The following is a 16,868-nucleotide window of genomic DNA, read 5'->3' on the forward strand; positions in this document are numbered from 1 at the left end:
GCAACGCTTTAGGTNAATGACGGCCACTTACGAAAGTGCCGCTTTGAGGAAATTCAGATTCGGTCGCATCGACAACATCCGCGCTTCCAGCCAACAGGCGTTGGATTTCTCAAAGTCCATGTTAGATCCTTCTGTGAGTCAGGTCAGTCGAATGAAAATTTTTCAATTATTACAAATCCTTATTCATACTGATTTTATTATATATTTTTAGGCTGAAAAATTGGATAAATTTCAAAAAGCCGTGAAAAAGCAAACCGAAATTCTTCTCTACGTAAGTAGTAAAAAACCGTAAATGAATCATCAGAATTACTTATCAATTTTATAATTTCATAATACTTGTTATTGTTCAGACAATCAACGGAGAAGGACCGGATAACCATCTTCTGTGCTTAAAGGAAATGGCTGCTCTACACGGCTTAGAAGAACCGGCGCTTTATCAAACAAATTATTACAAAGAGTTCCTGGATTTCCGCTTATCCACCAGTCAGGTCGGGCATCTTTCTATGTATTGTTTAACTGTTAGCGAGTGGAAGAAAATTAATTAATTGGCTTTTTGTAGCTTCCCACGACCTACGACATCGTAGTTGGATACGGTCCCGTAGTGCCCGACGGATACGGTTGTTCGTACAATCCACAGGAGAATCGTATCGTCTTTTGCATTTCGTCGTTCAAAAACGACCCCTCGACGGACTCGGAAAAGTTTGCACGGAATCTGCAAGTGAGCTTGATGGATTTGAAGGAGCTTTCTGAGAGTGGAAAGACTGCAGTTTCCACCAGGTTGTTCTTTGTTTTTTAACAATTCGTTGGTGTTTTAGACAATTGAATTACTCACGTGATGTTGTTTTAGCTCACCGACAAAGGCTGCAGTTAAAGCTGAAGCAAAGAAATAAAATAAATAAAAATATTAGTCCGAATCGGCCAATTGCACGTTTTCGGTTTAAGCTGCAGAATTTCGAGTTCAAAATTGTTTAATAATGGTAAAAATTGATTTAATAAATTTTACGAAATCGTTTTTTGTTCGTCTTTAACTTGTCGGAATTTATAAAATATGTAGTTTTTCAATTACATTCTGAATAAATTAGATTCGGGGTTGTCATAAAGACGTAACACAAAAAAATATTGATAACAGTATAACAAACTTTAATTCAATGTGTAGACCATTGACATACGAANATAAATTAGATTCGGGGTTGTCATAAAGACGTAACACAAAAAAATATTGATAACAGTATAACAAACTTTAATTCAATGTGTAGACGTTTGACATACGAAAAATTAATATGCGTTTTTTATATTAGCGATTTTCCTTAATATTAAAAAGTTGAGCAACTTCTTTTTGAAAACTTTTTCCGCCTTCCGGGCACTAAGTGGGCTTCTTTTAGCAGGCCTATTATAGGTTCGCCTAGGACTGCAATGGATCCGACAGGGTGGCGAGATACGGAACCCGTCGTATCCTGAAAACTTGCTGAAAAGTTTTCGATTTGTCCGGATCGATCCCCGGGTCCCCAACGTGACCGGTGACTTAAAGAAGTGTCTGATATTATACTCGCAGTTAGTGTCAGTTTCAGAATGAACAGGTAGCGTACGTTTCGAGTAACACGTAGAAGTAGTGTACAGTACTTATTTGGTTGATTTTAACCTACCACACCAGATTCTATTGGCTCTTTCTCATCGCTGCCTGTTTCGTTTCTTATATCATTTTCCCTCTATCTAGGGGTTTAGCATTAACGAGTTTTAGAAATCATAGTACGATTATAAAATCATGTAATGCAAAACGTTGAAACACTTGTCATGTTTTAAGCTCACGTAGGAAAACATGATTTATAAAAGAAATGATGGGTCTTTCGAAGAAATTGTATTCAAAGAAGCGTATCAACAAATTTATTAAATAACTTCGTAGATAATTTATATTCTTCACATCTATTTATGGAAAAGATTGAAGAAAATAAGTGAAACAATTTACAGAATAGTTGAAAGTTTTAAATTAAGCGAAGAAATGTCTTGTGTATCGAATCCAGCCTGCATTGACGGATTTCTTTCCGCCGGTTTGTCGTACTGAATTAAAGCAGTGAAATGTCTTACCAAAACTAAACTTTTTATCGCTTTCGATCATGTACAGTAGAAACTCGATTTCATGCAGTTAACGATATTCGTCTTATTCTTCCTTGCCTAAATTCGAACTCCTCCTCTCTTCACTAACTCTACCGTCTTCCCACCTCTACTCTCTTTCTTTAACTCTCTCTTCGTCTTTTTTTACTTCTCTTTCCTTTCTGACAACCCTTTGTCTACCCTTTTTTATTACTTTTACGACTGCTCGCGAAGAGGTTGGATATGGGCCGACACATTACAGTCGGGGGAGGAAAAGAATAGGCCCAATATCATTACATGGTGAAAGACAAGTCTCGGAGTTAGGAGACGGGTTTCCAAAAAGTTGTAAAGACTAAGAGATAATTAATTGAAATAAAACAAGACACGGATTAATCTGAACTCTGAATTGTGACATCCTAAGGATGTCACAATTACCTATAGGTAAAAGGAGGTAGGAATTACAATTACAATAGGTAAAAGGAGATCAGAAATAATAATTAATTAAATAATTACGTTATATTTTAATTTAATGTCGAAAAATCAGACAGGAAGTGGACAAAACCCACACACATCCTATTTCTTCCGATTTCTCAATAGATAAGGCCGATCGAATATCTCTCCAAGAAATGAAAGTGAAATTATTATTGAAAGAGAAAGTAAGTTTGCTGTATCTAAATAATTGCCTGAAAGCATTAAATGGAAGTCTTTAAACGAGAGGTTCGACTAAACAACGCACAACGAAAATATAGGTGAAAATACATCTACGAGCGGAAGAGAATAAAATAGCAGGCCTATTCCTCTTACTTAATATATATAGGCTATATCTCAGAAGAAACATAATGCCCAACTTTAAACAAACTAAAAATTCTATAGATTATGATCGTAAAATTGATTGAGATATGAAACTGTTAATGCTAGACTTTGCTTTACACAAGAAAAGACACCTTCAGTTATAATCCAACAACCTTTACTTGTAACTTATTAAACAAAAAATACAAACAGACTTGCCTATCCTTAAAGTACACCTCTAGTCACTTGTCTTTAACTCCGGCACCGACCGACAACGACTCTGGCCCCCTCGCGCTCTCTCTGGATTTTACTTTCTAAATTAAATACTCCCACACTCTCCCTTAAGTCAAAATTAAGGACACGGGTCCGTCCTTTGATAGGACGGACCCGTGTATTGAATCCTTTGATAGGACGGACCCGTGTTTAATGAACCTTATTTGCCTACATCTGTTTAGGTAATGACGCTATACAAACACTTTGTTTGGTTTGTTCTTAATTTCATTTTCAGATCGAACAGGTACATTCTGAATAAGACGTATTACAAATTAGTTAGCGGCCGGACGACCGAGCGATCTAAGTTGACAGCCTGTCGTCCTGGGGGACACCGGATCGAATCCAGACAAAGTCCAAAAATTTCGCTGAGATGGATATCTTACATCACTTCTAGGAGTATTACGATAATTCAACAGGGCTGAGTAAATATCGATTCCATCAGTTGGAACCACTACGAAAATATAAACTAATTTAAAATAAATGCTCTTAGTTATAAAACATACATTCAGGGATACTAAATTTGTATTCTTTTTCGTCACAACGCGCTACCAGACTACACGTCAAACACGTCTAGTGTAGTGTTTACAAATGTTTGACTTTGAGAATAGCTTTTTTCGACTTTCGCAGTAAGTTTACATGAACACCTTAGGAAAGGTCGGGTATCTAGCAGAATGTGTACTGGCTAACGCAAGTACTCAAACATATCGCGAAATGTTTGGTCATTTGTATTATTTATATAGGAGGGGCCCAGAAAAACGATTCAAAACAGAAACTTCTATTCAGTGTAGAATTACGAAATTTGGTGAGCTCAAACACAACGTTTAATAGAAGATAAATAAATTTCAACCGATTCAAATCCACGCATAAAACGATAATTAATGTAAATGTTAATTACTTAGTTTTAATATTCATGATACCTAAATGACCTATTAATTTCATCTCTTGTATATTAATGGTAAATTACTATCTACCTCTAATTAGTAGTGTCTTGCCCCTGTACAGTACGTCATGTTTTTTTCTGTTAGCAATAGAGTAGCAGTCATCTCTCTAACTTCTTTCGGGGAAAATTTTCAATTGAAATAACATGACTTCTGGTTAGCATCGAACGTTCGTATATCCGGACTTCCAGTCACTAATATCTCTATATCCAGTCTAGTCTTTCATCTATCTAACTCTGTCCTCGAGATTTAGGAAGGGCAGTTAGATCGACGACAGTACGGCCCAATAATACTATAAAGGAAATGACAAATTTCAAGCCAACTAGTGGCAGAGTGAATAAAACTAACAAAAACAATTGTAATTGGTCGCGGGTTCGCACGTGGATAACGGTTTGGCCACGTGAAGTTTCCAGCTTTTCTTAACGTTTATAACACCTAAATTGGGGCAAATTTCCCACAAAAAGTTCTCCCGGTAAGCATCACCTCTTCAGATCACACACGTGTCATATACAAACAAACAAAAATTTTAAAGTAGCTTCATTGACGTCAATTACAATAATTGAATGCACAAAATAGATCTTGGAATGATTTTATAATTTTATTTTATCAATTATGTATTAATATTATCAACGCATTATTGTGCAACAACGATTCGCATTGTTTCAACTTTAAAAAAATCTTCAGCAAATTGCAAATTAACAGGTTGCATTTCGAGATCCTTTTACAGAAACAAAGAAAAAATGTCTGCAATAAAAGAAAGTGTAAGTCTAAATCTTCAATTGTGATAAACGACTTTATATTCTGTAACGTAATTTACGATGCATTCGAGAACCATTGTGCATTTACATTTGACAAATCACTTTCCTTTTTAGGAATTGCCGAAGCCGTCGGTTCCCGAGCTCTCCGTCACTCTAAACAGATTCTTGGAAGGAATCAGAGCAATTGTCCCCAGTGACAAATACCAGGAAGCTCGAAAATTAGTCGAAGATTATAAAACGTCGGGGGAAATGCAAAAGCTGCAGGGGTTCTTGAAGGAATATGCAGAAAGCCACGAAAATTACGTGAGTTTTTCTTCTTTCTCGACATGCCCTTTCACTAGAAATAATAATAAACGCCTTTGCAGGTGACCGAATTTTGGCTGAAAGATAATTTGAAAAATACTTTGCCTCTCCCCATCAACTCCAGTCCGTTCTTCCTTCTGCCGAAGCGGTTATTCAATACAGATGACGAAAGATTTCGGTAATGGTTTCTCGTGAAATAGTCATTTCTAAGTAATTTATCTTATTGATGAGTGTGTATTATTTTTCAGATTCGTTGCAAAATTTATCATCTTTTCGCTTATGTTCAAGGAAAGAGTTGATAGGTAAACAGAATTCAATAGCAAGAAAACAATTATTTACACGAGAAAAACTGTGAGTAAAATGAGTCATTGTACTGTACAGGTGAATTAAAACAAGAATTTGATGGAAGACAAGAAAAAAAGAATGCACTTTCCATGGCCACGTATCGTCACTTTTTCACGGCTTACAGGAGACCAGGCGCTATTAAAGACGAGCACATTTTTAGTGAAGGTGGTCCCTATTTCATTGTGGTGTGTAACAATCAGGTAATATGCAAGAAAACAATGCGATTTATATTCTTTATAACTTTCCGAATTTCAAGTTGACTTTTTAAGATTAAATATATTGCATTAAATTTTTTCTTTTGGGCTTATTAATTTAAAATATCTCTACGTGTATTGCTATATTCTATTACAGGAGTTCGCAGTCGTTTTCTTGCATTGGCCCATATAGAAAATATGCAATTTCAGTCGATTATTTTAAAATTTTTCTTATTTCTCATGATTTTTTGTAATACAACAAATAAATTATTTAATCAATTAATGAATTCTCCACGTGATATTTATTATTCTTATTTGAAATTCTCGATAAAATACAATAAGTATCTGATTTTTCCATCGTCCATATCGACCCATTTGGGAATCTCTGCTCCAGTATATTTATTAGATATTAATCAGCATGGGAAAAACTGGAAATACGGAACCAAGATTTGTTTTTGAGCCTTTTATTGTAAACGACTGACTTACGAGTCTGATAATGAAAAGCTCATAGGTTGCCTTTTAGCAAAAGTGAAACTGTCACTCAAGAAATAGGAGAATTAATTCATGTAAATATTGGAGGATCAATGGAAATTAGGTCTATAGGTGGCTCCAAATAATACATTTTGTTCAGAGATGATTTCTCGAATTTTCGAGCTGTAAAAACACTAAAGGCAAAAAAGAAGCACCTTACCAAATAAAGAACTTCATAGCATATATGGAGCATCAAACAGGAAAAACAGTGAAAGCTATTCGTACCGATAGAGGACGTGAGTTTGTGAATCAAAAATTGTCTAGTTACTAAGAGGGTACATCTGTCATCAGACAACAGTAGGGTATTCTCCGGAACAAAATGGAAAAATAGAAAGAGATAATAGAACAGTAGTTGAGCTAGCAAGATCCATGCTGTATGCAAGAGGACTCGACAAAAACTTGTGGGCTGAAGCAATACATACAGCACTAAAATATAAATTTTCGTCTATAATTTCGTATTTTTTTATTTTACTTAATATACCTGACATATTAAGTAAAATAAAAAATGTTTTCCTGTAAAACTTTGTAACATTATCTGTAAAGCCAGTATAATAAGTCCTAATAATAGAAAGATACGAAATTATAGACGAAAATTTATATTTTAGTAAGAAAAAAGACATTGAGGCATTTTAATTAATACATACAGCAGTTCATGTCAAAAAAAAAAAAGCAATGTCACAGACAGAACCCAAATTGAAGCATTAACAGGAAAGAGAATCCGCATTGATCATTTGCGTGTATTTGGCTCCAGAAGTTTCATACACGTTCCTGAAGAAGACAAAAATCAGACCCAAAGAGCAAGAAAGGAATCTTTGTAGGGTATGATCAAAATATAAAAGGATACAGAGTTTTGGTTGGAGGAAAGGTTGGAATCTTCAGAGATGTTGTCTTTGACAAGGAACTAACAGCAACAACACAAATGAAAATGGATGTGAATAAAAGTGAAATAAATAATCACCTTGTTATAGTAGTGAAGAAACTGGAGTACAAGTGCAAATGCAACAAAAAGACAAAAAAAAGTACATTGGACTGCTGTTCAACGTATTTTTCGCTATCTAATGGGAACTGCGAACCATGGATTAGTGTTGATGGGAAACAGAAGTGAATTACTTGAAGTATTTAATGATTCTGATCATCGGGAGATCTAGATGATCGAAAATCCACTACTGGATACGTAGTTAAAGTACTGGAAAACACAGTGGGGTGGGGCAGCCGAAAGCAAGCCAAGCTACCGTTCCATTATCCTCAACTGAAAGCTGCAAGTAAATCAACGAAAGAACTTCTCTGGTTCAAGCGCCTAATTGTCGACCTGGGACTCAAGAGTGCAATAAAACCCATATTACACGTGGATAATAAAAGCGCCATATGCCTAGCTAAAACTCCAGAATTCTCAGAGGACAAAGCATTTGGACACTAGATACTACTTTGTTAGAGAAAAATTTCATGAAGGAGAATTTGAGAACACATATTGTCAAAGCAATATCCAGCTGGCAGACATCCTAACCAAAGCTCTGCCTAGAAAAAGCTTTGAGCGGATCAAGAACAGATTGAGTGTGGGTTAGAAAGAATTATTACCCAGAGATTCGCGTTCTCTTTGGTTTTTGACTTAAGGGAGAGTTTGGGAGTATTTAATTTAGTAAGTAAAAATCAGAGAGAGAGCGAGGGGGCCAAAGTTGTTGTCAGTTAACGCCAGAGTTAAAAACAAGTAACTAGAAATGTACTGTACGTTAATGATAAACAAATTTATTTGCATTTTTTGTTTAATAAGTTACAAATAAAGGTTGTTGGATTATAACTGAAGGTGTCCTTTATTGTGTAAAGCAAAGTCTAGCATTAACAGTTTCATCTCTCAATCAATTTTACGATTATAATTTATGGAATTTTTAGTGGATTTTAAAGTGGGGCATTATGTTTCTTCTGAGATATATATATATATATTAAATAAGAGGAATAGGCCTGCTAGTGTTTTCTCTTCCTCTCGTAAATGTATTTTCACTTATATTTTCGTTGTACGATGTTTAGTCGAACCTGTCGTTTCTCAAAGACTTCCATTTAATACTTTCATTTAATTATTTAGGCATAGTAAACTTACTTTCTCTTTCAACAATCACTTAGGAGTATTATAAACATTATCTACCTATTGCAACTCCCTTTTCTGGACAGTTATTGTAAACTTCGTGACTTTCTTGCCTATAATGTTTTGTTCATATCGACAGAAACAAAGCCAAAATATTTTAACGTCGACCTCCATTAGATGCCAGGTATATACAGGTTAATTCGAAAATCTCAGACACAATTTAAAAATAAATCAAGAATACAAATAAAGAACCATTCTTATCTGGAAACATATAGCCTCAAACAACACCCGAGTGATCTAATAAAAATGATGTATACTTTATGTGTATTCCTTTCTGTGTCATTTTTCTATACTTTCGAGCAACTCGGACTGGCGATTACGGCGTGGTAAAGATTGTTTGTTTATACCTGACTTCCCTTTACAGTTTGTCTAAGACTTTTCAATGAAGTGACATAGTGTATATACAGTCGATCCCCCTATAACACGGTAGATACGTTCCTGTTTTTATGAATCCATTTCTTACGAGTCCAGCCAATCATAGCCCTGCACGTATGCAGTTTACGGACTACGGCTGTTTGAAAGGTTTCTTCCATAAAATTAATCGATTCTAGACTAATTCGACTCAACATTTCCAAAATAAGTATAATTTTTTGGGAATAATCCATATAAACTATGCTATAAACAAAAAATGGTAGAATTACTTACCGAGTGTGCACCATTCGATTACGTCGTTGCTTAAGCTTGTTTTCGTCGTGGAGATTGACATAAAATGGCGCTCGCGTGCTTCCTGATAAATTATTTTTTTGCGAAAAATTCGCTGAACTTTGGAGACATCATTAATTTAAATATAATTTTTTTGGACGTTAAATAATAACTTGTTTTTAGTAGATCCGCTGCTCGTTTAAACTCAACGGTTTGTGCGATCCTGTCGCTACACGATCCTGTCGCCACAAACGTCATCGCCGACTCGTGTCGGCGATGACGTTTTACCGAATTATAGGAGGTGTTTTTAGCACGTTTGTACGAATACTGTCGCAATTTTTTCGCCGTCATATAGGAACCCGTGCTATAGGAACCCGTGTTATAGGGGGGTCGACTGTATATATATATATATATACTACCTACGAGCCGTATTCAGCATATTTGTAGAAATTAGAAAATGTATCTTCTCGAAGAAGTTTTCATTTGCATTATTTATATCACCATAGAACCATTCAAGTGTTAAGGAAATACTTTCTCTTTCTCTATTTGATTTGCATTTTATACTTAATTAATTTTAATTAAATGCGTTTATTGGATATTAGGTTGATATACGCTGATGTTTCCACAATTGTATTTTTAAATATTCAACAGATATTTCAAGTGAAGGCGACTTCTTTTATAGACAGTTATACAAGTGAAAAAGCTCTCATAGAAGAGCTCAAGAAAATAGAAGCGTTAAGTAAGCAGGTGCCACACTACCCGCCAGTGGGGATTCTCACAGCTCTCAACCGAAAAGAATGGGCGAGGATAAGAGAACAAATGATCCAAAGTAACATCAAAGCCAAAAATTTCTTAGATATTGATAATTTTCGATGGTTAACTCAAATTTACGAATACGCAGATGATAATAATAAAGAATCAATTCGGATTATTGAAAATTGTCTGTTTGTGGTGTGCATGGACGAATCGAACGAATGGATAAGGAAACGAACCAAACCGAAAAGCTTTTCGTACAAGAGGTTGGAAGATAGGGCTTACCACATCCTTCACGGCAATAAAAGTGGACATTCCACCGGTAACAGATGGTTCGATAAATTTATTCAGGTAAAATTTATTCATTGCAAACAAATCACTCAATAGGTCGATAATTTTCAATCGTACTCTTTCATTTTAAAATACTCTGGGAGGACTCTTTTCATATCAAATAGAATTTGATATGAATATGATAGAATAAATATATCTATCAGGGTATTAATCCAAACATAAATTGCAATACGTAAAAGACACAGAAATAATCTCACAATGCGATTTATATTTTGAATGTTTTAGTTTCGTAAAATTGAGCTTCTTTATATTCTAATCGAAGTGTGTTTAGCAGTTTGTATGTCGGCACAGAAGAAAAAATAATTTCTATGTTGATTTTAGCCACATTATCATTTTACTTCTGTCTAAAACTGAATTTCAACATAATTAAATTGAAAGTTCTAAATAAAATATATTCATCTAATTTGCATATTAAAGTTATAGATAAATCGATGCCCGATTGTTTACTCTTTTTGTTCTGTAGTTTATCGTAACCAAAAATGGTGTAAATGGAATTGCAATGGAACGTTCGGTGTCGGAAGGGAGTGAGGTTTTAAGATTCTGCGAAGAATTCCTGGATTTCGTGTAAGATATTTTTATGTCTCGAATTAAATATCAGAAATGGAAGTGAAGTGTTTAATCTACTTGCAGGAAAAAAGACTTACGGGTGCTTCCTACGAGATCATCAGACGATTCGGAGAGAGTTACGAGACTTACTTGGAATATCAGCGAATCTGTGGCAGATGTGATCAAAAATGCATCGGCCGTCATAGACGCGTAAGATACTGTAATTTTGACGATCAACGAATAATAATTTTTATTGAAGCGTAGAAAACGTCAGTTCACCCTTTGCCTGTCTTTATTATCATAACTGCTTACAAGTTATGATACAAAAATAGCTAGAAGTAAAACAACACGTAAAATCACTATGTGATGTTCATACTTGAAAAGGCTTTTATTTACAGAAAATTTTCATCATTAGATATCGATCAGTAAATTCTTTCGATTATTCGAATCGAGAAATGTTACGGAAAGTATTATTTCTCTAGAGAAATTTCATTGTAATCACAAACAAACGTTGTGGCAATCTCGTTTGAATCTTCTGTTCTTTTCAACAAGTTCTTTGACAAATGCAATTTCTGAAAATTTTGATTGTTTTATTTATATTATTACTAGCAGGTGGGCCCGGCGTTGCTCGGGCAAAAGTAACGATAACTAAGATAAAGATTATTACGTTACAGTAAACCTTACCCGTTTTCACAGAATGCAATAATTGTTTCCAGACTAATTAGAGAATTTTTAGATGGGTCTAAAAATATGTTCGATTTCCCACAAAAACGAAAAAAACTGCATCTGCGTCTTGCACGTCGCTTTCTCTTAACAATTCCATTGTTACGTAGCATTTTCATTGTTCACACTTCCATTGTTACGTAGCATTTTCATTGTTCACACTTCCATTGTTACTCAGCACTTCCATTGTTGATGGAAGTGTTAAGCCTTAATCCTGTCCCTCTACCCCGTGGGGAGGAATTTCGAAAAATCCTTTCTTAGTGTGCGTTCTCCTAACGTACCATAACTGTGTACCAAATTTCAAGTTTCAACTCCTAACCGTTTGGGCTCTGCGCTTATTATTATTATTATTATCATCAACCCGTCTCGATTATATATTAGATTTTATAATTTCCGGAAACAGTTTCTTCTGATCTTTAAAATAATTTTGGTTTAAGACCCGAACAAATATTCATTATAGACGTTGTTTTCAGAATGATCGACACATTAGAACTTAAAATTTTTATATTTAACGATTACGGCAAAGACTTTCCGGAAAAACAAGAAATCAGTCCCGATGTGTTCATTCAGTTGTGTTTGCAGTTGACATACTTCAGGTTTGTTTAAACGACGATTCTCTTTCCTTTAATGCCTATTTGAGTGTAATTAATTAAATCAACAACTTGTTATTTACTCATCAGAATGCATGGAAAAATGACGGCCACTTACGAAAGTGCCTCTTTGAGGAAATTCAGATTCGGTTGCGTCGACAACATCCGCGCTTCCAGCCAAGAGGCTTTGGATTTTTCAAAGTCCATGTTAGATCCTTCCCTGAGTCAGGTCAGTCGAACGAAAACTTCTGAATTATTACAAAACCTTATTCAAATTGACTCCTTCGATATTTTTAGAAAGAAAAATTTATTAAGTTCCGGAAAGCTGTTAAAAAGCAAACCGAAAATCACCTCTATGTAAGTACCAAAGAGCTATAAATTAACCGAGAAAAGTAATTAACAATTCCGTAATCGTTGTAATATGTATTTTCGTGCAGACAATCAACGGAGAAAGACCGGATAACCATCTTCTCTGTCTAAAGGAAATGGCTGCTCTACACGGTTTACAAGAACCGGCACTTTATAAAACAGATTATTACAAAGAGTTTCTGGATTTCCGCTTATCCACCAGTCAGGTCGATCATCTTTTTGTGCATTGATTAAGTATTAACGAGTGGAAGGGTAACAAATGAATAGCATTTGTAGTTTCCCACGACCTACGACATCATAGTTGGATACGGTCCCGTGGTGCCCGACGGATACGGATGTTCGTACAATCCACTGCACGATCGTATCGTCTTTTGCATTTCTTCCTTCAAAAATGATCTCTCCACGGACTCGGAGAAGTTTGCACAGGACCTGCAATTGAGTTTGATGGAGTTGAAGGCGCTTTGTGAGAGTGGGAAGACTGCAGTTTCCACCAGGTTGTTCTCTATTGTTTAACAATTCGTTGGTGTTTTAGACAGTTTAATTACTCGAATAATGTTGTTTTAGCTCACCGAAAAAGGCTGCAGTTAATGCGGAAGCAAAGTAATTAAACAAGAAAAAAATTCAACCATTCGGATGTTTTCGGTTTAAGCTGCGGAATTTCTACATCAAAATTTCCGAGTTAAGCAAAATTGTTTAATAATGATTAAAAATTGATTTTATAAATTTCACGTAAACCTTCGTTGTTCGTTTTAATCATTTACTCATAATTGATTCAATATATATATAGAAGTTCGACATAAGGAAAAGTATAGGTTATCTTTATTCAAAAATATTAGAGTTACTTAACTAACACATAAATAATTAATATCTTTCGTGACTTATAAAATAATTTAAATATTAAATTCCATTATTATTTCAATGTACATTCTGTCTGTTTGGAGATTCCGAACGTGTTGTGGGTTTTTTTTTTTACTCTTTCCGCTCTGTGGGCACTAAGAGGGCCTCTTATAGCAGTCCTATTATGGGTTCGGCCAGGTCCACAATGGGGCGACCGGGTGGTGGGGGACGGCCCCGACATATCCGAACAGACCACTCCAAGAAATTTTCGGGGGGTGGTTCGATGACTCGTTCGATCCCGGGTCCCCCAGGGCGGTAGGCTGCAACCTTGACATCCGAAATTTAAGCGTTGTAAAAGTGCAAAATTGACCAAATACGTATTTTCTTCTTCCTTTTCTTCACCCGACATTACAGACCCTTCTAGAGAATCACTCAACTTTAAGGTAGCCAGGATAAAATTGCAGGGAAACGAATGATCTTCATTCAAAATGTCGTCTCGGACCCGTATTAACGAACTTCTAGAAGATGCGACATAGTATTCTCCAATATAGGAAAGTTACCAGAAGCTGACAATATTTTTATATTTCGTATTCACAAAACGCGTGGCAACAATTACGATAAAACAGAAGGAATTAACAACGAGTGTGTCTTATGACATCACTAGTGACATCTTCCGTTTTAATAAAGCCAATACGAAGATCTTTCTTTTAGATTTTTCTCGCAGCACGCGGTATTTAATCGCTGGCTTAGGGAAAATAGTATTGTATTTGTTTAGAATTAAAATGGATAATTATGTAAAAAGTAAGTATTGATAATTAATATTTATATGTACCTACCTAGACTTATGAGAGAGCTCTTAGTTACGAAACTTTGTACAATATTGTAGCTTACCGTGTGCTTTGTCAATACTAGATTCGTGAATCTGGCAACTTAACATTAATTTTTTCGTAAGTTACCATACGAGGAGTTTGCGAATTATTCCCAGAATTACAAAAGCTAAAATTTATGCCAATTAAAACATTTTATAACGAAGTATCGAAAGTGTACGTCATTACGTTAGTAGTGTTTCTTTGGTGAAGATAAGTTCGGCGCTCGAAAGTTGTATCTACAAAATTTTTAATTTTTGTTTTCTATATTTCGCTTCGAAGCGTCAAGCTTATCTTTACCATTATTATCGTCATTAATTGTCTGGTTGCACTGAAATTTTCTGACATCCGTTACGCGGAATCATCTAAAATCTAAACGTACTTTGTTACCAACTAAAAGTCAAAAATGACAAGTAAACCGAATGATATCCTTTTCATTGTTCAAAACAGGTAAAACCGATTTTGTTGCCAGTACTTGATAAAATTATTCATCACCTAAATAGAGGGCAGTTTCTCATACGAGTCTTTCCGGAAGCACTCCGTTGGCAGACCGATCGCGTGTTGCGAATCTAGGTCAAGTTTTCAGCACGATTCAAATATGGAGGTATTTTAGGTATTCTGGCATTCCATATGGTGGCGTAAAGCTACCAGTCATTCCATAGATTCAGATTCAGATTCAGATATTTATTTTGTATATGTCACAAGACATATCCCGGTGCCGCTTGTGCATAACCGGGTGAATACAAGTATATAATATTAATTACATAATATATGAGTATAACCTTGATTACATAAAATATGAGTAAAATTAAATACATAATATATGATTATAATATATATACATTTTTAAATAATAAACGCGTACAATAGTATATAGTTAATTGCACGCGCGTGCAGTAACTTATTGCAGAAGCATCTTGTATTGCAGGACAACACTTATGATGTGCCATCAAAGGCAATACTCTCACACTCAATTGATACACAGTATCATTTGTAATCATATTAATTAACACTTAACAATTAATTAACACGATCAATTATTAAGAATAATAAATTTACAGTTCGACTATGCAAGTGCATATCACAAATACATCACATATGTTACATAAATTAATACCAGTGAGATAGATATCAATTACATGAACTCAATATTATACAATCAGAATTATGAAATACATAAAAATTAACTACATTATGTCACGTATGTTACATAGATTACTATAGATGATAAAGTATCAATTACATGAGAACAATATTATACAATCAGAATTATGTGATACATAAAAATTAACTACATCTCAAGTTTTCATACATAGCTATGTATATAAGTTAGTCATATCCATTTATCATTATTATTAATAACTTGCATTAATTAACATACATCGAATCTTCCTACAATGTTTGTCAATTACTCACGTTATACATACAATCTATAATTATACGTTGTGTATGTTATATACAATTTACACATCACTATGGTAATTCTCATGATGACATCATCTACATGTTCTCCTGAATAACATTCCAGTTATGCTTCCAGTTAGCTGCCGTAAGACAAGGGTCCTCACATCCATAGATACACTACTCATCATAAAAGTGAAATCTTAGCGTTGTGAGTCACTTATCATCTCGTAAGTTCTTGAGTTCACAGTTTAAGCCATATGTGGCTTAATTGAAGACAATAGCTCATAAGATCCAAAGTTTGGTAGTTGAGCATGTTCCAAAGTGCTCTCAGTATGTAAATGTCTCACTTAATAGTGCATTACTTATAATATAATGTTGAAAGGAACACCACAAGAGGACGCTCACAAATTTTACTGAAAAATCAGTTAAGTGTTACTAGTTCGGAGATCAATCCAGCCAGAGTGACCTAAAGTTGAAGATATGACGAAAAGTCCACTCCTTACAAGAACGTTACAGTCATTAATATGGTAATCCTGTAGCAAATACCTATAAGTACGCTACTGTTATAGTGTATAATAATGTGGACTCTTCTTGAATCCAATGAAAGACACAGTTCTAACTGAACCATAGTTACTCTATACAAAACAAAATCAGTTGTAACTCAGGTTGAATAACACTAGAGTTGATCCAGTTACTTCTGTTTAATATTCTGCATAGCTTTGATTACTGAAATAATTGGATTACAAAGTGCTACAGAGACGATAATTGAGTTGAGCTAGCAGTTTAATCGTTCCGCAATAACGTTTAAATATTATCCAGTGTGTTTTTAGAATGACCTATATATTGGTTATGATACCTAATGATTGACATAGATAATAGCTTCAGTGACCGCTATAGGCTGGTACGTTGGTTCTTAGATGGTACATTTCAACAAGTTGTAAGAATGCATCAAGGGTATCCTTATGATCAAATACAATATCCAATGTAGGTGGTGGCCAGTTTATTTTGTGGGAATATAATAGAGTTTTTAATGTTGATCTTTCTACTTCTAACATTGGACAATCATATATGTAATGACTACTCCCATCAATAATGTCACAGGTAGTGCAATTTGGATTTATTGCACCTTTAAATCTGGACAGATACGAAAAAAAACGACCGTGGTTTGTGAGTATTTGTGTCAGATGGCTAGTGGGTTTGTACCATTTGTTTGTACCAGTCATTCCATAGTCCATCTTCGGCTGCAAGTAGATGCACTCTTATAACAAGATCTCGCCAAACCGCATACTGCGTGCTAAATTAGTGTTTGGTTTCGCCAGAATCCAGTTCAACTCCTGGACTAAATTCCAAATTCACCCGATCTGAAAGTAATCGAGGACCTTTGGTTCTCGAGAAAGAGTTACGAAAACGCCGAATCTTCTTCAGCAAGTC

At 35.0% G+C, this 16,868-nt stretch overlaps 2 protein-coding genes across 2 annotated transcripts; both read left to right on the forward strand.

Moving 5' to 3' along the window:
- The first annotated feature begins 16 nt into the window (after positions 1-16).
- Positions 17-977, forward strand: LOC111624998 (choline O-acetyltransferase-like). The gene is made up of 5 exons (XM_023368011.1): positions 17-142; positions 212-271; positions 351-488; positions 560-777; positions 848-977. The coding sequence occupies exons 1-5, from the start codon at positions 17-19 to the stop codon at positions 888-890; spliced, it is 585 nt and encodes a 194-aa protein (XP_023223779.1). The 3' UTR covers positions 891-977.
- A 3,762-nt stretch (positions 978-4,739) lies between these two features.
- LOC111625007 (choline O-acetyltransferase-like) lies at positions 4,740-12,985 on the forward strand. Its single transcript, XM_023368021.1, has 15 exons — positions 4,740-4,849; positions 4,961-5,149; positions 5,212-5,327; positions 5,398-5,451; positions 5,559-5,694; positions 9,650-9,827; positions 9,900-10,102; positions 10,566-10,666; positions 10,733-10,858; positions 11,845-11,967; positions 12,052-12,190; positions 12,259-12,318; positions 12,399-12,536; positions 12,607-12,824; positions 12,895-12,985. The coding sequence occupies exons 1-15, from the start codon at positions 4,829-4,831 to the stop codon at positions 12,932-12,934; spliced, it is 1,842 nt and encodes a 613-aa protein (XP_023223789.1). The 5' UTR covers positions 4,740-4,828; the 3' UTR covers positions 12,935-12,985.
- The last annotated feature ends 3,883 nt before the right edge of the window (positions 12,986-16,868 follow it).

This window comes from Centruroides sculpturatus, unplaced genomic scaffold (genome assembly GCF_000671375.1).
Source record: "Centruroides sculpturatus isolate CEXI.00-Female unplaced genomic scaffold, Cexi_2.0 scaffold77, whole genome shotgun sequence".
Classification (NCBI taxonomy): domain Eukaryota; kingdom Metazoa; phylum Arthropoda; class Arachnida; order Scorpiones; family Buthidae; genus Centruroides; species Centruroides sculpturatus.

What these genes read in the sequence shown, in the direction of transcription:
- LOC111625007 (XM_023368021.1), top strand. Translation starts at nt 4,829, where the DNA reads ATGTCTGCAATAAAAGAAAGT. An exon ending in CAGAAAGCCACGAAAATTAC is followed by an intron (nt 5,150 to 5,211) that starts GTGAGTTTTTCT and finishes ACGCCTTTGCAG; the next exon opens with GTGACCGAATTTTGGCTGAA. An exon ending in TAGATCCTTCCCTGAGTCAG is followed by an intron (nt 12,191 to 12,258) that starts GTCAGTCGAACG and finishes CGATATTTTTAG; the next exon opens with AAAGAAAAATTTATTAAGTT.
- LOC111624998 (XM_023368011.1), top strand. Translation starts at nt 17, where the DNA reads ATGACGGCCACTTACGAAAGTGCCGCTTTGAGGAAATTCAGATTCGGT. An exon ending in TAGATCCTTCTGTGAGTCAG is followed by an intron (nt 143 to 211) that starts GTCAGTCGAATG and finishes ATATATTTTTAG; the next exon opens with GCTGAAAAATTGGATAAATT. An exon ending in AAACCGAAATTCTTCTCTAC is followed by an intron (nt 272 to 350) that starts GTAAGTAGTAAA and finishes GTTATTGTTCAG; the next exon opens with ACAATCAACGGAGAAGGACC.